We start from the raw sequence: 27,717 nt of genomic DNA, 5'->3' as shown, positions 1-27,717 counted from the left end.
GATTCTAGAGTCTGTAGGGGCCCTAAGCAAAAATTCCCAGGGGGCCCTTCCTTCCAACCAGTGTTCATATAGAAACCAGGTAAATACCCAGAATTTTAATAAGCATTTAACAAGCTCCTGGATTAAAACTATCAACTGTAATTCATTGCGGGCTGCCAGAAATGTTTCTGCGGGCCGCCATTGGCCCCCGGGCCGCACTTTGAGAACCAACATTCTACACGGCTTCCCTAAAGGTTGTGCCAAAAGTAACGCTAGGAGAACGTCAGCGCAACAAAAAAAAAGAACGTTCTGCAACGGTCGAATGAAGCCTGTGAGTCGTAAGTAATGTGCTAACATGGGGGGAAAGACAGGAAAACCTTCCATGACAACCGTAGGACAACCTAGGGCAAACTTTCAGGGAACGTTCCCACAACTAAAAGGGAAAAGTTCCCAGAACCGTGTGAGAAAAGGTCGGGATAAAAATGAGAAATGGTAATTGCATCACTAAAAGGCTTAAAACAATAATCCACTTTTTTTTTTTTCTTTTAGCACTATGTAAATGTATAATTACATTTTTAACGTCTTGCAAAGTGTTTGCACCTCACATTTAATCTACTATATTTAATGTACTCCCTAAACATAATTTAATTTCCCCCTTATAGGAACATCAGTCACACTTACACTGACATGTGTCTGGAAAATGACAACACTACAGTGTGCACTTTAATTTGTTCTACAGTTCAGCAACAACCTACTGTACATTAAATATCCTGTTCTCTCTCTACAGCTATGCACAAACACCGGAGAACCTGAGACAACGATGGACAAAAGGGACAAAAGGGACAAAAGGACCAAATATGCTGGTAATGTATCAGTGGATTTCTGTCTGTGGGGAAAAAAAAGACAATGTTTGCAGTGTCCCGGTCATAGAAAAAAAGTCAGAGGACAAGGCTGTTTTCACTGTTTGCTGATGAGGCTCTGTCAGGGTTCAGGATCATGATTTGAAGTGTCAGTGCCAGTGTGGTGCAGCGTTCCTGCAATGTGGTCGAACTGGGTCAAGAAGCACTGTGCGGGAGAAAAAAAAAAATACAGAAATACAGAAATACAGAAAACAGCATTTAGCATTTTAGCAGACAGTGAATGTATCTGAATAAAATATAAAGGTCCAGTGTCTGACTCTGACAAGAGGACAACCTTCAGCTGTGAAAGTGTGCGCACGCAGGAAAAACTCCAGACGTGTGCAACCTTGAAAGTATCCTTGGATGACATAAATCAGTTATCTGTGAAGCGTTTGGTTGAACTTTATTATAAATATTGAAGAGCATGGATATTTTTCCCCTCATCCAAACAAGTGTGACTTTGACAGTTTTGATGTGCATCAATTTGAAACTTTCAAATTTCCGGATTCTATCAATTCTCTATTAATCTTTGATGTTTTTTTTGCGTCTACCTGTCTGAAAACAGTCCTGCTGACATTCTGTATCAGTAATGATCACTCTGATTAATTGTTCAGAGAAAAGCTTTTTATTTTTTTTTGACCCAATCTGAACACGTTTTATCCATCAATGCACGTGACACAACCGCAATTGGCACAAAACCGGAATAAAAACACAGGTTTGGATAATCACCCTGGGCTGTGCTGTATGACTACAGCCATTAATAGAGAGAAGATGTTGAAGAAAATAAGAAACGCACACAAGGATCAATATCTATTTCATGCTTCTATAGCACTGTTGACAAGGTTCAATTTATTGCCGCAACAACTCAATTTTGAGCTGCTTCGAGTGCAGAGGGGATATGTTGAGTTTGGTCATTTAGAGGCTGATGATGCCCATAAAGAATGATTTTTATCTTACAACCATAAAGGGGGGGGGGGGGGGGGGGGAGCCGAGTCACTTTCAGTGCTGACTTATGTATCATTGGTGCATGTTCCAGCTCAGCAGGAGCCTAATGTTTCCTGGCTCCTGTTCAAAATGTGGAGCGTCATTGAAATTCACTTTTGTTTCACAGTAGAACATTAAATTATCTTCAGTTATAAGTTACTTGTGTTTGTTTAAATAAATAATGTAAACGGTTTTAAAAATGTAGGGACGGTGACCTTCTTCCGTTTGCAAAGGGTTGTCCCTGCTGACTTGTCTTGAGGCGTCGAGGTTTGCACTAGGACCGACTTCATGTTTGAGGCAAATGGAAAAATCACAGATGTCCTATTGGACAATCCCAGCTGTCAATATCATCGGTTTGTCATTTATGTTCCTCTAAATGGTAACATTATTTACAAAATGACATTATATTCTATTGAAGAAAACCTGAAGCTAGTGACTGAGAGTGTTAAACCCTCAGGAAAGTGTTTACTGGTGGAGTGTTTTTAATACATTATTACTTCCTGATTAGCTTTAACCCTTTAAAGTACTACTCAACCATTTGGTCGACCACACTTTAAGTCACTATATCTCATTGAAAAATGCATCAAGCTGAACTCACTAACACTTGATGAGTACTTTATGAATTATGCAAACCAGGTTTATTATGAACAGACGTCTCAACCGTTTGGTAGAGGCCTGTATCTGAAAAACTGTAGGGTCTAATTTAATAAAAAATATATATATATATATATATATATACATATATATATATTGATTGTCGTTATTGTTATCATAGGTAAATAAAATAAAATAAAATAATAAAATAATTTTAAAATGTAATAATTTTTCCTTTGCTTTTTTCTTTGTGCGTACCTTAAAGGGTTAGCCAGCAAACCCCGAAGACAACATCCACTCGTTTTGTCAAACCAGGCGGAAAATAGAGACAGTTTTCCTTTTTTTTTTTTATCTTTAAAAATATCATCAAATCGTTATTAAGAAGTAGGATTTTCTTCCATTAAGTCCTGGGTCAAACTTTCTGCGTCTGAACAAAGAAGACGGGATCCATGGAAACTTGCTTGAGGTTATCCGCCAGTACCCACACATTGTACGACTAACCCATTTAAAGGGGAAAAGGGAACACTCACTCACTCGTCTTCAAACACGGGGCACACCATGGACAGGTCGCCAATCCATCAAAGGGCCAGAAAAAAAGGAAAGGGGGGAAATCACCACCACAGATGTGAACCCTGGTTTAAATGGATCCTAGTTGAAGTTTAAATGGAAGCACGAGCGTGTAATTGAGAAGTGGCTCTTCAAGGACAGCTGAACGGGGATGGCCCATTCCAAACAGTGCATACGACGCTCCTGCCCCCACCATCGGTTGGCATAACGACGAGAGGAAGCGTCATTTGTTCACTTTTCAGCCGCTTGATACATGGCAGATAAGTGCTGACAAGGTCTACAAACCCATGCAGCCGCTCACTTTGCACCACATGACATACCACTGCTTAGGGATTGGCGGGGGTGGAGTGGGGGGGGGGGGGTGAGCAGCCACCGTGACGGTGAGGAACGAAGGACACTGCTTAAGTATCATTTCCATCAGTGTCATACAACAGCACCTATGGGATTCACATATATAATATTTGCAGTCCACTGAATATAATGCACAAGAGCAGTTTTAAGCTTTTACTGTCACGTTCAATACTTGAATGTATTTTGTTCCCTTACGGTTTCTCTCTCACGGACCGCCATGCCGATGAAAGCCATATGTCATCACCTCTCTCACAAGTCCATATTAGTTCATTTCAACACGGTGTGGCTTGATGCCGCTACAGTGACATTAAATCTGCTACGGTGGAACAGATGGTGACAGTTTAGAGATGACTTGGGGGAGCAGAACGACCAAGTCTCCCATTGTTTCTGTGAGAAGTTTTGAATGGGATCGCTGGGAACTGGGGACGAGACTATAGCAGCGACATCAAGGCGAGTGCATTGTGTACGGGGCAGTTGTAAGGTGTGTGGAGGCGACTATTCTCCGCAGTGTAATTACAAAAAGAAGCGGAGAATGAGTCAAAGAGAGAGCAGAGTTCACAGTCTTTATGCTGCCTCGATACAGTCATTACACGCCATTTATGAACGTATATGAAGCTGTGAACAACACATTTGTGCCGAGTCATTTCAAAAACGCAATTCTCCAACCGTGTCACAAATATTGTTCTCCCCAAAAACAAGGAATAAACAGCCCAAACACAACTCAGCTAAAATGCCTTTGCTGAGTTTTATTTACATTTTTTATCTTTGCGATCTCCGATCTAGTGATTTTGACCAGTATCGGACCGATACTGACCAACACTGACTGATACTGATTGATACTGATTGATACTGATCAATACTGTCCAATACTGTGATGCTGTCCAATACTGACTGATACTGTCCGATACTGACTGATACTGCCGGTACTAACCAATAGTGTCCGATACTGATCGATACTGTCCGATATTGACCGATATTGACCGATATTGACCGATACTGACCGATACTGACCGATATTGACCGATATTGACTGATACTGACCGATACTGAACGATACTGACTGATACTGTCCGATACTGATCGATACGGTCTGATACTGACCGATACTGAACGATATTGTCCGATACTGAACGATATTGTCCGATACTGAACAATACTGATCGATACTAACCAATATTGTCCGATACTGACTGATACTGACCGATACTAACCAATATTGTCCGATACTGAACGATACTGACTGACACTGTCCAATACTGATCGATACGGTCTGATACTGACCGATACTGACCGATACTGAACGATACTGACCGATACTGTCCGACACTGACTGATACTTACTGATTCCCGATTGTTTGGTCATAGTTTGCAAGCGATGTGTCCACAACAAAAAAGTAGTTGCCGATAGATCATATGCTCGCTTACTCTCGCTGGAAAAGCATATCAACGTTAAAGGGATAATTCAATTTTTTTATTCATTTTTTTAAAATGTGGTTGTATCAGGATTGGATGGGATTAATAGGCTTAAAAACTGAATCTGGATTATATGGAAACGTAACGTCAGTTATCTATTACTCTTGTGAATTATAAGCCTTTGTGTCTGTTTCCATCCTCGGATTTTGTACTAGTTTTTGTGTTTTGGATGCTGTATTTGTGTGCGTGTGGAGTGTTTAATGATGATTTGATGAAGCTTGTTTTGCTGTGCTTAAAATGCCAGAGTGCGGTGAATTTGTTTGGCATTTGAGTCGTTTGTTCCATTTTAAACAAACTGGGAAAGTGGTACAATTGCGACTGTGGTGTGATGATAAACTTAATTAAAAGGGTTTTTTTGTTTTTGTTTTTTTTTTTAGCAATCGCATCCAAATGCTCTTTTTCCTCAGGTGACCAATTACTGTGATGTTTGTGTTTGGCAGAACTCAGAACCATTAGCAGAGAAAGCACAACTGAAGACCGAGGGAAAAAAAAAAATTGCTCTGCAGAAATCATCCAGACACTCAAGTTTAGTGTGATTCATTGATGTTTTCTTTCCCTCTCCCTCCATGAGAATTCAGCAGCCCTGTAGGCTTTTCAAAAAGAAAAAAAAAACACACACAGAGACTTCTTTAGAGTTGTATATTGATTGTCTGTTTGACAGACTCATTGTGGACTTAAATGTACTTTTGACCCCGAGGTGATTTTCTTTTTCTTTTTTTGCTCTCAGTCATGTAACGTTGGGCGAGAAATCACACGCTGCTCATTCATGCCCTGAATAGAAATCAGCATGCGCACATTTCTCCTCTCTTTTAAAGGGAAAATGTTTTTTATTATTGTGGGCATTGTGATTGCACAGTTCCTTGTGAAACATATCGCTGTGGGACTTGAATGAACACAAACGGGGCTGATTGCGGTCTCTTCTGATTCTCGACCACTTTTCTCTGCAGGTGCACACACATAATTCTGTCGAGACGAAATACTTTTTACATGAATAAAGCTGTTGGCTGTGAATAGCCGCTCACCTAAAAGACACAATTTCAACACGATTTGTATTTATTAAACAAAAATTGCAAGGACTCGCCTTTGTGCGGATGTAAAGACACGGAACAAAAGAGCGAATTTAGTACAAGCTTGTCATCAGACGATAACGTCGCCGGGCGGAATTGCATCAATAATTCAATCTCAGATATTTCATCTTTGACCTTATATGCATTCAGTCCCTCGTATAGAACCCCGTTCAAAGAGATGACAGCAGATTGTCAGCAGTAAGCGAAGAGATAAGTGAATGACGAACAACATTGGTATGAGAAACGTGAGCTCTGATTGATGGGATTACGTCAACCTTTGGGAATAAACCAAAATCTGCCAGTCAAGTTTCCTTAAGAGTGGCTGACTTCATCGTCTACTGTCTTGCGTCTTGAAAAGAATGACATTTCTTATGTTGACAAGTGTCCTTGACTGTCCCTGAAATGTTCTGCTAGCGCAAAGCAAACTAAAAGAGTAAAACCAACAGAAGCATTGAAAAAAATAAAATAAAAATAATAAAATAAAATACAGACAGATGTTTGTTTTTAACGGCACCTACTCAATGTTTATTCCAGCGTTTCAAACACAGACTCTGTGCTGTGTGCTGTGTGTTATACTTCTGCTACCATTACTAGTATTTCTGCATAGTAACCTGGTGGAGATATTTGAAAAATATCTGTAGTATTATCTGTAGAAGAGATAGACGCAGTAAAGAGAAGATGGCATGTATCACATCCAGTGAAGTACAAATACTTACTGGACTTTGTTATTTATATTTCTAGCACTACCATATATGGCTTTCCTAGTCATGGTGAGCTCCTCTACACTATAGTTTTGACATTCAGCCGTTTTAACATGGGGTTAAGTGTCTTGCTCAAGGACATGTATAGACTAGCAGAGGCGGGAACTGAACCCGCAACCTTCCAGTTGAAATACAACTCTCCCAATCACTGAGCTACCATGGCTCAATCCTACAGTAAATCCTCACTTTTTTAATACTTAAGTACATTTTATATCAGAAAAGTATCCTTAAAGGGGAAGTAAGTAGTTTATAGTGCCATCTAGAGGAGAGGCTGAAATTTACAACAAAGACCTGCTGCTCTGCTCACCCCCTCCTTTCCCTGAGCGCTACGGTATCCGCAGCTGGTCAAATGTCGTCCTCGTTGTCTTTCTCCGTGTCAGCAGATGAGGTTCGTGAGGCGAGAGAGAGGGCGAGCTACCGCGGCCGTAGCAGACGAAGCGGAGAGAGAGGAGGCGGGACTTCCACTACAAGTAAAGAGACGCTTGATTTGTTCTCTCGCGTTTGTCCTTACAGGCTCCGGTAGAAACAGGGCGTCTCGCTGCTAACAGTGGCTATGCAACCGCCGTCCGAGGTCATGTTATTTAACATGACTTTTTGAAACACTACGAAAAATGAAACAAAAACTATTATACGGCGACTAGACATGTATAAAAAAGTAGATTTTGGGTTATATAAACCCATAAATACTACATATTGTACCTTTAAGTACAGTAAATGTCATATACTTTTACGTAAAAAGTGACTTCAGCTTCTACCAAAGTCATTTTCTGGTAACATACTTTAAGGTCCCACCAAAAAATGCACGTGCAGCCTGAGCGCTACTATATTTAGATTTGCTGCAGGATTACTTGCGCGTGTTTCCGTCCTCATGCCCACCTGCCGATACAGAGAAATACAGGCTCAACCAATAACGGCAACGTCTAACTGTTCCAAAATCCAATGTGCCTTTGTCAGCCGCTGTATACCGAGCTGTGCATCGGACATGAAATGAGACAGCCCAGAGTATTGTATCACAGTGAGCACAAAGGAAATCGATTTGCTTTGTTGCACAACTGGAAGAATATTTCACGTTCCATTGTGTGTGTGGGGGGGGGAGGCTGTGCAATACATCTTCCGCTGTGATAAGGAGACATTGAGACGGGCTTCGATCTTTGTGTGTTTTTATCCACTGTTTATGAACTGATTCCGTCTGCGGTGTTAGCTCAGCATTCTGTGGTGATGTCGCAGTTTTCATAGAAACAGCAGTCAAAAGCATAATATGCATAAATATTATTCCTGGCCGCTCTGTGAGGAGACCTCGAAGAACGTATTTCATAATAAGGCGATGATTTCACAGGCGCTTCTTATTACTCGGACTATACTGTCACAAATGTTGTTAGTAATTGTTGTTATTCTGATTTTCTATTTAGCGTTTTGTGCTTATGATGATTTCAGTAGATATCAGAGTCAGGCAAATGAACAACATCTATTTAAAGAGTAGTCTTAGACTTTTTTTACCCATAAAAATGTTGGTATGAAGGACCTACCAGGACCATATTAAATGAAATTACTTTTTTTTTTACTACTTAAGTACTTTTGAAGCCAAGTACTTTTATACTTTTACTCAAGTCAACGTTTAAAGGGAGTACGAGTAAGGTACGTGGTTTGTTGACTTTGTCCACGACTGTTATCTCGTAATAGCGTCTAAAGACAGCTGCTCCATATTGGATGAATACCAGAGGCACATAGAGTACACAGCTTCATTACTTGAGTAAAAGTACAGATACCCCCTGCTAAATTTTACTCAGCTACAAGTAAAAGTACTACAGTCAGATGTCTACTTAAGTAAAAGTTCTGAAGTACTTGTTTTTAAAAGTACTTGAGTATCAAGAGTACAAGAGTACATTTTCTAAATATTGCATTACTACTGTCACAGTGCTTACATTTACGACACATTCTTCATCCATTATTTCATCCATAGAGACCATGGAGTTGGGTTTTTTTTTAGGAGAAGAAGTAACAGGTACTCATGGTTATGGATAGAAATGTAGTAGAGTAAAGAGTACAATATTTGCCTCTCAAATGTACTTGAGTAAAGTAAAGATCCCTCAAAGTAAAGTAGAGTTCTCCCCAAAAATGATACTCGAGTGAAGTACAGATCCCTCAAAATTGTACTTTAAATTGTGCATTATGTAATAAATCTAAATCAACTGGTCATAAAATCCTCCTAATATGTCACAGAGACTCAGGAATAATGTTCATATAACAAACTGAACTCACCAACAACAACAGTACAGACAAAATATTTGCATTAAAAAATATATATTTTGCAGACTGCAAATCATGTTTATGTTTTGAAATCATGTTTTGGCATGTGGCGCCACCTACCGCCTGTCTACCAATCATTGCAGTCAGTAGTGTCTCAGCTGCCGAGCAACCACGGGTTGCCAGTTACGTCTGAAAACGAAACCTAAAAGACCTCGGTATTTTTGAATTTGAATGTAGTAACCGTTTTTGGTCACATTCTTACATATGGCACCTTTAAGTACTGTACTCAAGTAAATGTACTCCGTTACTGTCCGGCCAAATCAGCGTTCCTGCCGGCGAGAGCTAAACCAAACCGCTCAGTAGGGGCTCGCCCTTGGTGGTTTTTAAATCCCAATGGCAGGAAACATTGTCATCATAACACTTGCCTGTGATGGGGTTCATAATTGAAACGACTGTGGCATTTCACACAGTTGTACAACCTGAAGTAGTAGCATTTTGAAAGAATTTCAATATGCCGTTGAATGGCCGATCAATACACTTTTTTGTTATGGAGGAGGAGAATAAAGAGCGTTTTAAAAGACACATTGCCTTCTTCTCCTTCTCTACAGGTGGTTCTGAAAGCTACAGCGCTAGCAGCAACATCAGAGACTAGAAATAAAGACTTTATGGGCCGTGACACCCCCCCTCCCCCCAAACACTGATTTGTACGTGGGAGGGAAAAAAATTAAGCTTTTACAGCTCAAATTGATTTAGCAGAACAGAGCATCTGTTAGCGCAAACCCGCTGACCTACTAAGAAATCAAACACTGTTTATTTTCTTTCTTTTTTTTTTTTTAAACACATTTTATTATGAAGACAAAATCTGCAATATTTACATTATGCTTGGTACAAACTGATGTTAGAAAGTTCAAGTTCAAATCATAAAAATGACCATTATTGTTAATAAAAAAAAATGTCACGTTAACATCAAAGGATGCAAATGCTATGGTAAAAAAATAAAAATAAAATAAAAAACGTGTTCCATAAGAGTCTCACAGCGGCACCTCTAAATCCAACCACCCACGCCATCCACCCATCCACACATAACGGATAATGACAGCGCGGCGAGAACATTCGTTTAGGGGTCATTTTTTTCTTCGACAGGATCCACAAAACAACAACTGTACATCACAGTGAAAATTAACCTCATCATTATGTACACAAAACACACACAGAACACACACATCTTAAAGGAAAAGGAAGAAGAAGAAAAAAATTACAAAATATGAATCACTGCTTTAATTCATAGTTTATTCTGCACGGTCGCAGCCTCTTTTTGTAAGGACTCAGATTAACTGTCACACTCACCGCTTGTAATTCGGTTAGTCACTTGTAATTCTCTTTAAGTGGTCGATTTGGACACAATGCTTCTGTTCAGTTGTTATTTTCCCCTCAATTTACAACTGTTCATCACTCAATCCGTCAGATGAGAATGTTTTGTGAGGCTGGTTGGGATCCAGGATTTCCCCCAGCAACATCTAATTGAACCACCCCGCCGCCTCCCCCTCCCGCTAGGACCCTCATATAAATCTGCCAGTTCACATTAGTGCACCAATGTGATTTCCTTTAATGTCTTTAATTAATCCATCAGCATATCGTTTCACGTCAGAACACAACAAAAACCCCCTTAGCAGTGGATCTCGTAGGCAACCTGCGATCCAAAGAGGAGACTTTGACTGAGGAAGAGCTCCTCCGGGTCTGTCGTAAGGGGCCCCTCTCCTCCGTCTGCTGGGTTTCTGCAGAGCCCTATTCCCCCAGATCTGGTCAGTGTCTGCACCATTTCGTGGTCCAGCAAAGCCTCCTTCATGCCTTTCTGCTGGACGAACCCACTCATCATGGGACACCTGGATGACGCGGACCCCATGACAGGCTTGGCTCGGTTGAGGACGTACATCTCGTGGCCGTGGTCGTCGCGGTACTCCTCCAGCTGAGCAAAGGTGGTGGGTCCGTCAGAGTAGTCGTTCACATAAAGGATGCTCTCTTCCTTGCTGGCACAGAAGGAGCCTCTTTCCTCTTTCTGGTACTGCTGGTGACGAGTGTAGATCATTATCAGGAGCAGCACAGCGGTAAGTGCCAACAACGAGATGCCAATCGCAATGGCGGTTTGGGTGGCGGGGCCCAGAGCACTGAAATCCATGCTGTCCTGCTCATACAGCGGCTCCTGGCTCACGTCCACAACATCTGGCTGATAGAAGGCGTTTGATGAAGAGGAAAAAAAGGAGTGCGTTTGCAAACGAGGCCAGAACTGGGATGAATGTGAAGAGGAGGACATGTTGACCGCCAGGTGGAAGGTGACTCTGGCCACACCTCCAGGGTTCCAAGCCTCGCACTCGTAGCGTCCGGCGTGTGCGACGGTCACGTTGCTGAGAAACAACATGCCACTACCCATGTCGGGGTCAAAGCTGTCCCTTTCGCCGCCCTCCTCAGTCCCGCGCACCAGCCCGTGGATCATGCCAACACCTGCGCCTGTGATGCCGCCACTGCTGGGCAGGGCTGTCACCACTCCTCCAGACCCAGGCCTGAAGAGCTCACCATTGGGCCCCAGCTCTTGGACCAGACCTCGTGGGGATAACTGGGCTTTACCGTGGGAGGATTTCTTCCAGGTCACCTGCGGCTGAGGGTAACCCGAGGCCTGGCAGGACACTCTGAGGCTCTCCCCGAGTCGCACAGTCAGGTGACTGGGCTCCAGCTGAACCACGGGGGGAATGCAGACCAGGCTGTTGGGGGCCACCTCCACCAGGCTAAGGTGGGAGAGGCGAGGTGGTTCCGAGCACATCAGCTGACGCTGCTCAGCAGAGCTCAGCAGACGCTGACCATCCTCACTGATCCAGGTTCTTAGCCAGCCAAGAGCGCAATCACAGCGCCATGGGTTCTCTGAAGGAGAGAGTGGAGTCAGTTTATTCTAGATGTTTTTTGAATGTCATCCATGTCCATGACATTCAAATCATTGTTCACACAATACTGATTAAACCTGTCAGATTATAACACTGTTACTTTACTGTGTACCTGCACCAGCGCTGCAGCTGTATACATCTGTAACACAAACACTATCTGGGTCAGGTCTGATAGTATTGCCTACGTTTTAAGATATGTTAATGTGTGTAATAGCAGGCCTGTTGGTCGTGGCGAGTTTCAAATTGCAGCGGTAATGTGTGTATTTCACTGCTCTGACAGCTTTCCAGAATTGGTCTGTGGCGCCGTTACATTAAATCTTAAAGGGTTGTGTCATGTCATAATACAGCAAGACACAAAGCGTTTGAGGAATTCTGTCCTTTCTACGTATATACCTGTGACACGAAGCACCTGCAGGCTGACAAGGGGCTTGAGAGACGACGCTCCCAAGGTGCGGAGGTGATTTCTGCTGAGGTCCAGCAGAGCCAGAGATGACAGGCCTGACAGCGCTTGCTCCGCCAGCAGCTCGATGCTGTTCTCCTGCAGGTGGAGTTCCTGCAGACGCTGCACGCATCAAAAAGACTTGCATTACGAGATAGAAATGTGACAGATGTAAGGTGAAGGCAGAGGAGGAATAGAAATGTTAGGTAGAAAGACTCAATTCCGCCGGACTCATTTCAGAGTTTGCTTAAAGGAGGCTTATTATACCCTATTTTAACCTAGTTCCCTGGTGTCCAAATGAACATGTCTGTGACATGCTTTGGTCAAAATACCTTAAGGATGACGCACCACAGCAGTTCAATCACTCTGCCAAAACAGCCCTGTTCAGAACGCTCGCTTTTGAGTGTCTGTCTCTTTAAATGCAAATGAGACACAGGAAACTACGTCAGCGTCACTGAGGCTCCGGCAGCTAACAGCAGTTAGCATTTGGAAAAGCCATCATTTGCAGACTCTAGCTGGCAAATTGCCGTCAAATATAAAATGTATCCACTGGACACGTAAATCCTCTGAGGCTGGAAGTTTGTGTAGAACTCTGTGCTGCACTGTGCAGCCAAGAATAGAACACTTGCCCTCGCCTGCATGCTCACGTTTTTTAGGGACAAAGCGGAGCTCCGCGAGACAATTCCAGGAATGTACCATTGTGAGGTTGCAACGAGTGTGGAAGTCAACATCGTGTGTTTTATCTCCTGTACTTAGACTGAGGCGGACCACAAAAACATATTTTTTCACGCTTTGCCTACTCATAGGTCCTCCAGAGTCCCAAATATTATAGCCCACAAAGTATTAAAATGATTAAAAAGTTGTTTTTGCATAATACGTCCCCTTTAATATTGAAGTCATTAACTACATAATTCTCCACTTTTTTTTTTTATTACAGCTACAGACAGTGAACCAGTACTGGAAATGGCTCGATAACTGCCAGATCGAAAAAAAGAAAAAAAGAAGAAAAAGAAAGTCAAAGGATGTGTCAAAAATGTCACCGTTTGGATTAATAAAACATGATCAGGCACCGGCGAGTACACGGACTGAGCAAGGGGGGACATCAAGGTAAATTGCTTTTTTTTTATTACCTATTTATATTCTCTCTGACTGCTGTGTACCACCCCACTGGTCAGATGGGCCACTGGGCAAATACAAGAGACATGCTGGTGGCCATCTTTTATAGTGTTATGATTCCTCGCAGCAGACATACTGTAGTCTGTAGGGATTAGTCAGACATGCAGTCATGAACTGGATTTACAGTCCCAGACATCTATATAATCCACAGAAAACTGTCCCATATTGGAGTTGACTTTACTGGTAAATCTTTGTTGGCCTCAGGCAAAAGATTGGGGTTAAGGTTTTATTTTAAATGCTTTGATTAAAATGAACATTAATTATATGCCATCTGTTTCTTCATTCATGCACCCACCTGCAGTCCCCCGAAGGTGTGGTCCTGCACTCGAGTGATCTGGTTGCCGGCGAGGTAGAGGATCCGCAGGTGCTCCAGACCCCGAAACATGTCGGGGGTGATCAGGTGGATGAGGTTGCCATTGAGGGCAAGCTCCAGAAGTTGCCCCTGGCTGAGAAAGGCTCCGGGCTCCAGGGCTGAAATGCTGTTGTTCTGCAGGTACAGATAATGGAGCTGGCCCAGGCGAGTCAGGTCCTGAAGACGTATCTGCACTATCGCGTTGTCCTGGAGGAAGATGGTCTTTGGAGGGAAGAAGAGAAGGTAATTAAATTAGTGGAACAGTCGCAGACTAATTGCATTAGAGAAGACCGTATGTGATGTTTGAATTAGCGTTTGTTTAGAACAAGAGAGAGAACCTTTCTCTGTTGCTGTGCTCAGTAAAAAATGAGCCCTGAGCAGCGTAGAGTACATTAGCAGAAGGGCAACCTTTAAACTTATCTGCACTCACAGGCTTGTGCTGAGCTTTCACTGTATGTTAATGTGGGCAGTGCAAACAATGTGGAATGAGCTTGTTAGGGATCATGTCATGATGACACTGACTGAGTGGGTTGTGCAGCGTTTTCCCTGTTTTGCGGTTCAGTTTTTGTCACCAGATGACGCAGAAGCAGACCAACAAAAAAAAAAAGGGTGATTAGACCTTTGATTGGAAATGCATGCATTCATTGGCGGGTGTTTTCAGCGAGGTAATGTATGATCGAAGACACAGACCTGCAGAATGAGGTTAATGGAGCAATTTATGTGCTACATGCTTTTCATTAATATGCATAAGCTGCAGTGACGGTTTAGGGCCTGAACCCAAGAGGAAAAGATGGTGTGATATTTGACAACATGATCAGAGGGTGTGCATGAGTCACTTTCTGAGCAAGAATAAATAATTACACAGCCGGCGGCGGCGCAGCCCTTCCCTCAGGCCGTCAAAGAAGTGTAATAAGAGCGAATCAAAGTGGAAGTTAAGTCATACATAAGCATTCGCGTGGAAAGGAAGAGGAAGGGTCAGTGACCGAGGCGGCACGTGACTGCTGATGGGCAAACTGACCTCTGTGACGGAGGGGACTCCCTGTGGGATTTCTTTGATCCCGAGAGAGCCGCACTCCACTGTGAGGCTGTAGCAGCGACAGCCGGGGGGACATCCCAGACACGGATGAGGGATGAGCGCTAAAGTGAGCAGGGCCAATCTGGAGGACCACAAGAGGACCATAGTGGTGCCACAGGTAGAACCTGAAGAAGAAGAAGGAGATGACAGGAGAAAAAGAAGGTGAGTTAATCACCTCAGTTAGGACGATGATTGACAGTCGCTGCAGATATGACCCGTGTGCCGACGTCTGTGAAATGGCCAGGGATGATTGATTAGAAGTGAGAAAAAGAAAAAAAAGAAAGGAAAATAAGAGTATCTCCTCATCCCTGCCTGTTTTCTATTCAGCTGTGTCTATTCAGTGGAATTGCAGCAGCCTCTATTATGGGCTTCAATTAATTAAAGATGTGATAAAAGATGCACAGGTTGCCTCAAGGAGCTCTCTCTTGTCTTTTTAATGCATGCATACACACATACACTCTGCCTCCGTAGCGTCTGAGTCTGCCGCTCTCTGTCTCACCGAGGGGAAACGCACACGTGCTGCAAAAGATTTAGAGGCACTGTTTTGACCACTGTCTGCATACAAATATGGACGCGGTGTCAATGAATCCAGTGTGGACGTTCCTGGAATCCGTATTCTCGCGAATGGCCTTCACACAGGCCGAGAATGTGACGATTCCTCAATCCTCACTTGAGTTCTTAAATTATAGATATGCTCCTGTGAAATATGTGGTCAGGTCTTCCTCAATACGGCATGATGTCTCTTTTGCAAAGCATGGTTCTATTTATGGTCGAATAGATGATAAAGTAGGTTATCCGACAGGGTGTGGCGTGATTTAGATACTGATATTGAATATCTGTTCTACACTCTTAGAAATAAGGGTTCCAAAATTGTCCTTCTACAAGGGATGAGGTTCTACGTGGAACCATTTGCTTCTGAAAAACCCTTTCTTTCCTGAAGAAACAGTTTTTCAAGGGTTTTTGGTAACACTAATGGTTCTAGTAAGAACCATTTTGATCCAGAGAACCCTTTAAAACCCCTTTGCTGAATAAAGGGTTTCAAACGATTATTGGTGGAACCCTCCAAAAGAGTTCCAGGTAGAACCTTTATAAAAAGGTCCTGGAGCCAAAAAGGGTTCTCCTATGAGGACAAGCTGAAGCACCTTATATGGTTCTACTTAGCACTTTTATTTCTAAGAGTGTACCCTACGTGCATTTTTATAAAGGTTCCACTGAGAACCCTTTTGGAGGGTTCCACCAAGAACCTCTTTAAAACACTTTATTTAAAGGGTTCTCTGGATCAAAATGGTTCTTACTGGAACCATTAGTGTTACCAAAAACCCTTCCTTCGGGAAAGGGTTTTTCAGAAGAAAATGGTTCCAGGTAGAACCTCAGCCCTTGTAGAAGGACCCTTTTGGAACCCTTATTTCTAAGAGTGTATCTCCACCCTCTCATCCTCAAACCACGAGGTTGCTAGCGAAACATGCAAATCCGAAGCTTCAAAATGGCACTTTGGCATCATATGTCATTTCGACCACCGTTATCTCAGAAACCACATTTAGCTGCTCAAATCTCAAGTGCTATCCAGTGTTAATCCTCTGAAAGAAAGAAAGAAAGAAAGAAAGAAAGAAAGAAAGAAAGAAAGAAAGAAAGAAAGAAAGAAAGAAAGAAAGAAACAAAGAAACAAAGAACTCATTGCAATAAAATACCTCACAGCATCATCTTCTCCCTTTGATATAAAAACATCACCGGCCAAGTCATGCGTGCACTTTTTCCATTTTAATTTCAGCAAAGGATGTATTGTTCCGCTTGACTGCCCGCTTCAAAACGACCTGAGATTTCCTGTCCAACAGCACATTGTTCATTCACTCGACTTCAATGGCAGCAAATCACACAGAGGGACCGCGCGGGTCTGCAGATGTAATCCGTGTTGAAATGTCACTCTGAGCCTGTCAGAGGTAGATTTACTGTGCTCTGCTAAGCTTCATTTTTTTAAGAATCCCCGTCCTTTTGGAGAAGCAGACGTCTTATTGATCCGGCCTCACATCGTTATAAAACATTCATGAGCACCTCGGCCATGTCTCCACTCTCCATTTAGCTTTCATTTACAGTTTACTTACCCAGACGGCTAATTGATAGCATTTACATGTCCCTCTCTCTGAGTGATCTGCACATTATCTACTTTATCAATTATGAGAGTGGACACAGTTCGCTGACTAAATTGTGCGACCGCTGAAATTAAGTGAAAGTTTGCAGTGTGTTTGAACTGATCTGTCAGACTGATAACATGCTCGTCTCATTTGTCGTGTTCCCATCCAGGGACCGTTTTCCCGAGCATTCTGGGAATAATATCAAAAAGATTTGAACTTAGACCAAGCATTTCTTGTAAGGAGGCCTAGTATTAGAGCAAAACAGTAAAAATATGTGACTGTATTCACAGAAGATGACTGGTTAATATGCACTGTTAGAAATAGTAAAAAAATAGTAAAGAACTGGCAGCTGGGTTGTTACTGTAAAATTAACATATTTTTACTGTCACTGAAATTTACAGTTTTGCCCTGTAAATGAAACATACAGTGTAAACTGATATTTAAAATTACTTTCACTGTATTTTACAATTAAATTATACTTTTTGTTTTTCAGACTAAAGTCAGCTCACTGTCAAAGTGCATCAGGGCAAATGGATCATTTCCTGAATTTTAAAAATTCATCAAAATTATTCCTTAAGAGTTTTGCAAATATTTTCAACGGATCCTTGTTCAGGGTGATGCCGTCTATTATGATGGTAAATTTCAAGTCATTCTGAGATACTTTTTGTTTTTTTGAAGAAAGTCAGTTCACTATCAAAGTGCATCAGGGCAAATGGATAATTTCCTAAATTTCAAAAATTCATGAAAATTATTGTTTAAGAGGTTTGCAAATATTTTCAACGGATCCTTGTTCAGGGCAATGCCGACTATTATGGTGGTAAATTTCAAGTCATTCCGAGATACTTTTTGTTTTTTTGAAGAAAGTCAGTTCACTGTCAAAGTGCATCAGGGCAAATGGATCATTTCCTAAATTTCAAAAATTCATTAAAATTATTCCTTACAAGGTTTGCAAATATTTTCAACGGATCCTTGTTCAGGGCGATGCCGACTATTATGATGCACCAAATAATTAGTAAGATGGAGATGGATCAGGAATGGCAGGTAAATAGCTTCACATGTGCAGCTCAGGCAATGCTCTTCCCAGAATGCCAAATATAATTCCCTGCATACATTCTGCATTGAGGGTAACTTTGGCTGTTTTGCCATGTAACTGATTTAGCACTAATTATAATAAAAGTCTATGAAATCCTGAAATGTAAAGCATAGGAACATATGATGCCGTGTTATAACAACAAGTGCAGAATCAACCAACTTAATTAGAGAACTGAGCTTCTGCAAATCAGGGAAGCAGAAAACCTTATAGTGTTAAAATGCAGAGGCAGCCCTGAGAGAATATACCGCAGCAGATTAACCCCTCACTCCCTCTGGTTGTTTGCAGCACTGAGGAGTGAGTAAAAGTAATGGTGTGCTCTTACACAAGCGTCCCTTCTCTTTTCTTTTCACTCGCTCTCTCCCACATACCGACCCCCCACCACCTCACCCTAAGTCCAGCACCTCTGTAGTGTAATGAGTTTTCTCTACACGATCACTGCAAGTACTTCAGTCCAGTATAGTTCAACTGTGGAATCTTTTTCTTTTTTTCCTTTTTCAGGTCTACACCTCTCTGCCTGGCCAACACCAAAGGATGATTGGCCAGATTACAGTCTTGATCTGATCCTTCTGACAATCGTGGTTAACATGATCGGACGCATCGGAGCCTTTCCGATTTCAAATCGTAAGTACTAAAGGGGACATATTGTGCAAAATCAACGTAATGTAATCCTTTTAATGCTTATATTTGGGACTCTGGAGAGCCTATGAGTCGGAAAAGTGTGAAAAAAGATGGCTCACTCTTGTTTTTGTGGTCCTCCTCAAGTCTAAGTACAGGAGATAAAACACGAGACCTTCTCACTCATTGCTACGTCACAATGAGACATTCCTGGAATTGTTGTCTGGAATTGAAGTACGCAAATTGTTCACAGTGCAGCACAGAGTTCTACACAAACTTCCAGCCTCAGAGGATTTACAGTGTCCAGTGGATACATTTTTTATATGACGGCAATGTGCCGGCTAGAGTCCGGAAAAATGATGGCTTTTCCAAATGCTAACTGCTGTTAGCTGCCTGAGCCTCAGTGACACTGACGTAGTTTCCTGTGTCTCATTTGCATATTTAAAGAGACAGACACTCAAAAGCGAGCGTTCTGAACACGGCTGATTTGGCAGAGTGATTGAACTGCTGTGGTGCTTCATCCTTAAGGTATTTTGACCAAAGCATGTCACAGATATGTTCATTAGGACACCAGGGAACATATTTATTCAGTCATATTTATGCGTGATCAGAACGAGTTGACTGGAAATCAGTTCACGTTGCATACTTTTGTTTTCAACTGCAACTTGTACAATCCAAGTTGATTCCGACTTCATCCGCAGTTGTTTTCGAGTCTCAGCACAATACATCGCCCGCGTACACACGACAGCTACAAACGGACGACGACCATGTCTGTTTGTATTCTGAAGTTACGTTAAATCTAAAGTCTTGATGGGATCGTCTCAAGATTAAATCTGGTTACAGAGTCCTTGGTGTCTTTGGTCTCCTACATTTTTAAAATCAAGTCTGACTTGAGGCTTCAGAAGATCACAAATGTTGCTATTTGACGCACGACTTGCAATAGCTGCAGAGAGCGGTGACTGTTATGCCACATCATCACAAATCCTTCCAAACTATTTAAACCACTTAAAACCTAATAACAGCGTTTAACCTCCTCCTGTTTTTTTTTTCATTTCATGAGCTCTCTCCAGTGACATTTGCAATAACCTTTATCTTTGCCAGAGTCTGAGATTTTCATCACAAACTCTTGAGGAAACTTATAGGTAATGCAGCCCCCCAGAGCAGTAATTTACTGCCTACAACTGCAAAAGCACTAGGTCCTGTGCTTCAGTGGTGGAGAGAAAGTCATTTTCAGCGACGCCACGCTGCATTTTAAAGATGCAGTGGCAGCAGCGCAATCATCAATCTCTGACTGTTAAGTCTCATCTGAGGTCGTTATCTACGAATGTTTTGGGGGACCGAGCTCTCCGTCTTCGGGGCTGTTCTGCAGTAATGCCCGATATATTAATGTTGTAATACTATTACTTTACCCAATAACGCATAGTGTAAGGTATTACAATGCACAAAAGAGTAATAAAATTACAATTCTAAGCAACGTGAAGCTGCTTTGCTGCGTTTGTAGAGTTGCGGTTGGCGGCGAGGTGAGTCTGTCTGCTGAAGACAAACCTCTGTTTTTATGTGTGATAGTATTTTACGTAAAGGAAAGGTTTTCCTTTCCGTCACGATGAGAAATATGTAAGAAAAAGAAAACAGCCAAAGTGAAGAGAGATTGATGTTTTTTTTGCTCTGAGAATAATGTCAGTTCATTTCCAAAATAAATCACTTTTTAATTGCATTTTAAAGCGGACCTAGACCGGAAGTTCCAATTAACGCTGTTTTTTAGTGTGTATCTGCGTCATTACCTTGTTTAAGAAGCCCTGAAGGTTCTAAACAAACAGTTCAGCCATTGCTGAGAACGCTGTGTTTTATTGTAATCTCGGGCTCAGTGAGATCTCTGAAAAAACCCGGTCCGGTTACGTAAAAAACGGTTCTCCTGAACAGCAGATCGTCCTGGTCCGGGCACTAGTCCGGGCACTAGTCCGGGCACTAGTCCGGGCACATCCGGTTGCATACATTGAACCGCAGAAGAAGAATAACGTCCATTGTGGAGGTGTTTCCCGAGCAACAGTGTCTTCTGACTCCGGGTCAAAGTCATAAAAGGGACTGCGGCGGGGGAGTCAGGAAGAAGCTATTTTTAAACATTGTTAAAACAATGTTTTGATAATGAGTAGCAGTGCATTCACCGTTCCAGAGGGGGGAGCTGCGCTTCTGAGAGCGGGGGTGCTGAATAGTACTGGCCAATCACAACACACTCTGTCTTCTGGGTGAGAGAGAGTTGAGTCTCAAATCTCGAGGCTGGGAAGCAACGTCAGAAAAGAGGATTTCTATCGGCTCGTTAACAGCAACTAGGAGTTTTTTGACCATAAAAACAAGTTAATGTATGTAAGTAGACCTCCATAACTAACACATATGTGCAACAGGACCACTCTATGTGACCTTTAAACAAGTAATGCATAGTATAACTTATTACTTTTGATAGCAAACAACAAGCAAAGCAATATTATGCACGACACTGCTCCTGAGCTCCTAATACAAGATAAGCGAGGCAGTTTTTCCATCTCTGACACGCTCCTGCTGATATGGACAAATATTATATTGTCCAACTCTTTTCAACCTCCCCCCCCCCCCTCTATTTTTAGTTTGCTTTACAGCAGAGTTTGTCAATGCCGATGCTGCGGCACAGACCTTTCCACTCAAGCAGCATGAATGTAGAGGGGGTGCACACTTCTACTACTTCTCAGATTACTCCATTTACTTTATCCTGAAATGTTTTTTATCGAATTATTGCTCAATAATTCCTCCCCCCTCCAAAAAAAAAAGACTCCATACCCCAGACATTTTCGAGGATACGCAGGCTAGATTAACACAATGTGACCTACATAAGCTGTTCAGTCATTTATTTTCTCTCAGCTGAAACACAGAGAGAGACACTTATTAACAAGAGTGTGCCATTTCCTCTCTAGAGCTCTTCAAACAAGCGTGGAGAGAAATTATGTATTTCTATTGTGCGGAAGAGAAAGTGCAAGGGGGAAAAAAAATGGATTTTACAAAAGGCCTTGGTCTGTCATTGAGTTTTTCTGGCACTTTCACGCTGTGATGACTTTTAAATAGCTTTGGCTTATTTGGAAAGTGTCAGAATGTGGGGAGGAAACAAATGAAAGACACTCACCGAGGAAAAATATATATACAGTGTACGAGGTCTGATATTTGTTGACTTGAAGCCCAACATCAATGCAAATAACACCCTGCCAGGTAGAGAAAATAGCTTATGCATTTCACTGCTCATTTCTGTGATAAGAAATGAAGGGAAAGGGTGGAGAGAAAAAAAAAAAAAAAAAAAGCCCCAGCGTATTTTACTCCACATGCAGCGTGAAGAGACACGGTTTGCAAAAACAGAAAGAAGACGGAGACAAAAATAAAACGATTGAGGCGGAGGCTTCTTTAAATACAGCCTGTCTTTACTGTACTCTCTAGTGTTTCACAACGTTTTCCGTTTCTCGCGACGCACCGATGTGGAAATCCGCGGATAAGAGGTCAATTTGTTCATTTCTGTCTCTATAATCCTTTGTGGAATATGCGTAATCTGCGCAATCAGATGCTTGTCATAGCTAAGCTGCCGGCGGAGCTGTCCCCTGTTTTTCTTTAAAGGCTTCGCCGTTTCTCTGCACTGAGTGTGTGAGGACATGTCAATAGGATGATTAGAGCCTAATGTTGTTTACGTACGGTTTAAGGACACCAGTGGCAGAGTCCATGGTTGCTGCAGAGGTTAGTCGACGCATGTCAAAGGAAATCTAATGAGCAGCCCATCGCACCGAGGCTTCTTTGCCTCCTTTCATGTCCCGAAAACATGCATTCACACTCTCATTTAGCACCAGACTCAAGACTCTGCTCGCAGTGGGTTTATTAAATCATATTCTGTCTCCTTATTCTTTACATAGGGCTTTGTTTTCACAAGCTAAACAAATCGTCCGCTGCTGAACAATCACATCCTCGCTTGCCAAACATTCGCTGCACAGAGCGGCTTTTTTTTATTTTCTTTTTTTTTATTATTTCTTCTCTTTCAAATTTTCAGCAGTTTTTATCCTGAGCAGGGTACGTCGGCTGCAGCAGACAGCCAAAGAGCTGCAGGCAAAGGCAGAGTTCACATCCCATGTGCTGCCATCGGTACAGGTCGGCCTCATTCGTTGTTATGGTAACGCGTGTGATGAGGGGAAGGTCTGATTGCGGAGCCTGAAGGCCAAGAGCAGTTCCTGTGAGTTGGTGTTAGGCAAACAGCTCTGCTGAAATAGAAGCTGTCATTTCCCAGGGAAAATTGCTTACACGGAGTTGAGCTATGTGATGACCCAGAGCTAAAATTGTAAATTCTCTTTAACTCTCCAGTTTGAACTTTTTTTTTTCCTCTATGCTTTCTTTGGGTTTTCCTTTACTCTCCTGCTTCTCTTTAACAATTTCTCTGAACGCTTGCATCATGTTGCCCGTTTCCCCGTCTCTGACCTCTTTCCTTTCTCATCCCCCGTCCTTCTGCTCTGACTGACAGGTGCTAAATCATTTGTCTCACAGTATCCATTTTGTCCACAAATAAAACTAAGGGCCAAGGCTGCGGGCGAGCGGCCCGGTGACGCTAACCCAGGAGCAGCAAACAGAGCTGACTTAGAGCGATAGACTCTCCACCGTGCACGCACGGACAACGCACGTACACGCGCCCTGATGAGAATGCAGAGCACGCCCATGGAGTCACACTTGTGCACAAAATTCAGGGACAAACACTGGGACTGGCAGACGTGCAGGCACAGTAAGACACGCACACTATTAAGCACTCACACATCCTTGCCAGCAGCCATCATCATTCACGGACACAGCACATCAGATAGAAGCAGGCAACCACACTTCTCTTAGTGAGGACACTCATAATAGCATAATGGGTAACACTTTAGATTAGGGAACACATATTCAGAACCAGTCACTAGGTGCTTACTAACATGCATACAAGTAACATACTAGCCCTTTATTAGTTGTCATTAAGCACATATTAACACCTTAAGTAGGAAAAATCTTGATTCATGTCGTAATGCAGGTTGAATAAGGTGTTAATATGTGCTTAAGGATTACAAATAAAGGACCAGTATGCTTATATTTGTTGGTAAGCACCTACACTCTAAGAAATAAGGGTTCCAAAAGGGTTCTTCTACAAGGGCTGAGGTTCTACCTGGAACCATTTGCTTCTGAAAAACCCTTTCCTGAAAAAAGGGTTTTAAAAGGGTTCTTGGTGGGACCCTCCAAAAGGGTTCTCCTATGAGGACAAGCCGAATAACCTTATATGGTTCTACTTAGCACTTTAATTTCTTAGAGTGTAGTCAATGGTGAATATGTGTTCCCTAATCTAAAGTGTTACCGCATAATGCATATTCACTAAGCCCCTAATCCTAATCTTAAACACCACAAATAGACTCTAAACCCTCGCGTCTCAACCCAGAGACAGTTTTTACCGTGAGAAGCAGCCAAAATGTTCTCATTTCCCCAAAAACACACTCTCTCCTCCCTCCTAGGGTTTATGTTTTTTTTTTGGTCCTCACAAAGATATATACACACACACACACACACACACACACACACACACACACACACACACACACACACACGTTGTTGTGTCAACAGTGAAGAAAGCTCTACTCAGTTAATAAGCCAACATTGATTTTATTTTTTATTTCCCTCCCTCACTACAGCTCTGTCCAGCTGGGCTCGGCAGCCATTGATTTTCACTGTGAAAACAGATGTTCATGGGGGAGGTGGTGAGGTGGGGGAGTTGTTTGAGATTACATTTGCAAGTGTCTCTGTTGAAGAGACACAAAGTAAATGAGTGCATGTTGGTTACTGTTGGGTTACTTTTGCGTCTGTGTGCAGCAGCAGCAGCAGCATCATTCTGCCACTTCTCCCGGCACCGAGTCCACAGCCAACAATCATTCTCCCTGTACTTGGACAAACCCCTGATAAATCTTTGCCTTTCTTTTCTTTTTTTTGGAAGAGTGAACGCGATACACTGCTGTGACTGATGTGCCTGCTTTGTAGAGAGTACGGTAAGCTGGCCAAGCAGAAGAGCTCAAATGTAATCGATCGACACAACATGGAGGCTCGAACCGACCCGAAATCTCACATTTAATCAGAGATTCTGACACGTGATCCCGAGCTCAGACCTGTTACTCCAACAGACCTGCTCGTGATTTATGAAAATTAACATTTATCGTCCACTTAGTGTCAACAGGTGGCTCGAGCGCTGGAATTCGTGCCGTTCGTTTTGAGTTGTGGCGGATAATTTGAAGCTAAAAGCACAATGGCACCGATATGAACGCATAATCAATATCCATTTTCCACACAAGATTTACTTTTATGCACTCGCAGTCCAGGAAAGGTGATTGTAACAGCTCATCATCATCACTCAGAGCTTTAAGAGAGACTTTAAACATCTTATTGCCGCGTGACGCCGGCGTGTATGTCATACTGTACTTTCTTTGCTATAAATCCTCTTCCTCGTCTGACTAAATAGCTGAGTAAATAATGCATGACTTCAAAACATCTTAATATATTATGCAGGCGAAAAACCTGGGCACGAATTCCGACGCATACAAAGACATTTTGTCTTTGTATTCAGGCATCGACTGCCTGACTACACGGCAGTAGATGCCTTGCATTGAAGCATCTATCGCTCCCTGTGGACTTCTGAGTAATTACCGAAACAGTGAGGTCTCCGTGATTTAGTTTTCTCTCCCCCGCCCCCCCGACAGGTACGCACACAGAAAAAGAGAGACAGAGAGAGAGAGAAAGAAGCGATGCAATCTTATGATCTGATATGAATGTGTCAAAATAACGCTGCTCAATCTGCAATTAATTGGAGCTGCATGCTGAAGGAAACAGCAGCACGTGGTTCGGGGAGTTTTTTTTATTGCTGTTGGCGGCGGAGCATGCGTTTTCAATAATGCGCATAAAATCATATTCGTGGGAAGCCAAAATTATGGTCATAAAACCATACACTTTACACTTTAATTAACCTCTACTGTACATAAGCGGCACCATATTATTTTAACTTAGGTGCAATAATTTAACTCACGTACAATAACTTAATGGACCTCATTCTTTTTCTAGAATAAAAGGGCCAGAAAATGTCCTGCGAGTTAAGTGCTTTTGCATGTTTTTCCAGAATAACTTATATCTGGCACTTATTTACATTTGCTGCATGTTACAATATTATATTTGTTATGTATTAACAATTTAAAATGAGGAAAAACATTTTTATTGAGGAAAAAAAAAACACTGTAGTTGTGCATGAACACCAGATTGTGTGTGTTAAATCTAAAATTTGAACAGTAAAACACATGTTTAAAAATAACATTTGTTTGAGTCTTTGTCTCAATGTCCAGAAACAGGCCAACAAAATGGAAACTATGTACAGGCGTTTTTCTAACTCTCTCCTCTCTGGTGACAAAGACGCCGATCCTATCGCCGGCTTCCTGCAACAGCGAGAGTGAAAGTGCGGTAATAACCACATGTCAAACGTGTCATCTGCGACACGCTCGGTGTTTAAGGGTTCTGAGGGAAGCTCGAATTTTGCTGTACGACGTCTGCAATGACAGTGAAGTAATCTTAATCTTAAAATAAGATGATTAAAATCCTACTGAATGTCAGTCGCAGTAGAATCCACCTCTGAAACTTTTCACAGGTGCTTCTTTGTGTTTTCACAAAACACTGCTATACCGAGAGAGAGTGAGAGAGAGCTAAATCAGCAATGTGTGAGCTAATCCAGGACATGTTTCTATTTAAAATGTATAAACTACAGCTTTAGATTGAAAATGATCTCCTTAATCGTTCCATGCTTTTACAGCTTGTTAATAATGGAGGGGTTTTGTCCATTTGGGCTCCAAGTCTTGATAAGGTGGCCTTTACGAATTATTAACGAAGCTAAGTGCTATGAGAGAGTATTAAGACATTTAGGGTGAACGCATTTACTAAAAGTTGACAAAGATCAATATTTGAGTCAACACTAAAAACATTTGTAAATGCATTATTATTTATTTTTAGGACAAACACAAGCCTGACAACAGTAAAAATTAAATAGAGTTTGGGTTAATTGATACAGGGGATTTTCAGGCTGTTGATACCATTGTTTGGTGGTTTTGAAATCCATGCAGTTGCACTATGAATGTGAGTGTGAATGGTGACTCTATATGTAAAGCACTGAATACAGTAAATACAGACCCACACAGGCTTTTTTCATGGAAATATTGCTGTCACCTTGGATTTTTCTGTGCTGAAATATCTTGTTATTTATGCGACCATAGACACGCAAACACATATTATGTAGATGTCTGCAGAGAGACATCTGTGCACGTCTCGAATAAATAGGTTCATGCGTCGGCTCAAACCACTTACCGTTAATCTGAGGACTGAAACTAATAAAAACACTTTAGAATTTTATAGAAAGCTAGTATACATTATAATAAAGTACTGGACAATATTGTAACCCAGCTGATGTGAGGATTCTGAGGGCATTTATACAGCATATATATATATGTATTTTCACTCACAGTACTCAAAATGTAATTGAATTTGTGAAATTTGGAAATACGTCGCAGTTCAACATTCACTTGGCTCGTTTTTCTGAATAGAAATAAAAGATAAAAGTCGATTTTGTGACTTCTGTACAATTATTGCTCCTTCATATAGCGAGTAAAAATGTGATTAAAAAAAAAAAAGCCTTAAAAAGCCTGAATATGTGACCTATAAACACACACCCCCAGGATGTCCATATAAGGAGTTGTGTAGTATTCCCAAGGGTTTAATGGCAAAGTTAAGCATAATATTGTCGAAATTGCACTTATACGTGTTCATTGCAATTTACAGATCTATCTATCTATCTATCTATCTATCTATCTATCTATCTATCTATCTATCTATCTATCTATCTATCTATCTATCTATCTATCTATCTATCTAGAGTCCTATGTTTGAAACC

General features: G+C 41.8%; 1 protein-coding gene across 1 annotated transcript; it reads right to left on the bottom strand.

Moving 5' to 3' along the window:
- Positions 1–10,588: 10,588 nt before the first annotated feature.
- lrrc24 (leucine rich repeat containing 24) lies at positions 10,589–15,002 on the bottom strand (the record flags this gene model as incomplete). The annotated part of the gene is made up of 4 exons (XM_083889182.1): positions 10,589–11,835; positions 12,249–12,417; positions 13,766–14,044; positions 14,841–15,002. The coding sequence occupies 4 exons, from the start codon at positions 15,000–15,002 to the stop codon at positions 10,589–10,591; spliced, it is 1,857 nt and encodes a 618-aa protein (XP_083745308.1).
- Between the last annotated feature and the right edge of the window lie 12,715 nt (positions 15,003–27,717).

This window comes from Microchirus variegatus (genome assembly GCF_963457635.1).
Source record: "Microchirus variegatus genome assembly, chromosome: 5".
Classification (NCBI taxonomy): domain Eukaryota; kingdom Metazoa; phylum Chordata; class Actinopteri; order Pleuronectiformes; family Soleidae; genus Microchirus; species Microchirus variegatus.
This window is presented reverse-complemented; position numbering and strand designations above follow the sequence as displayed.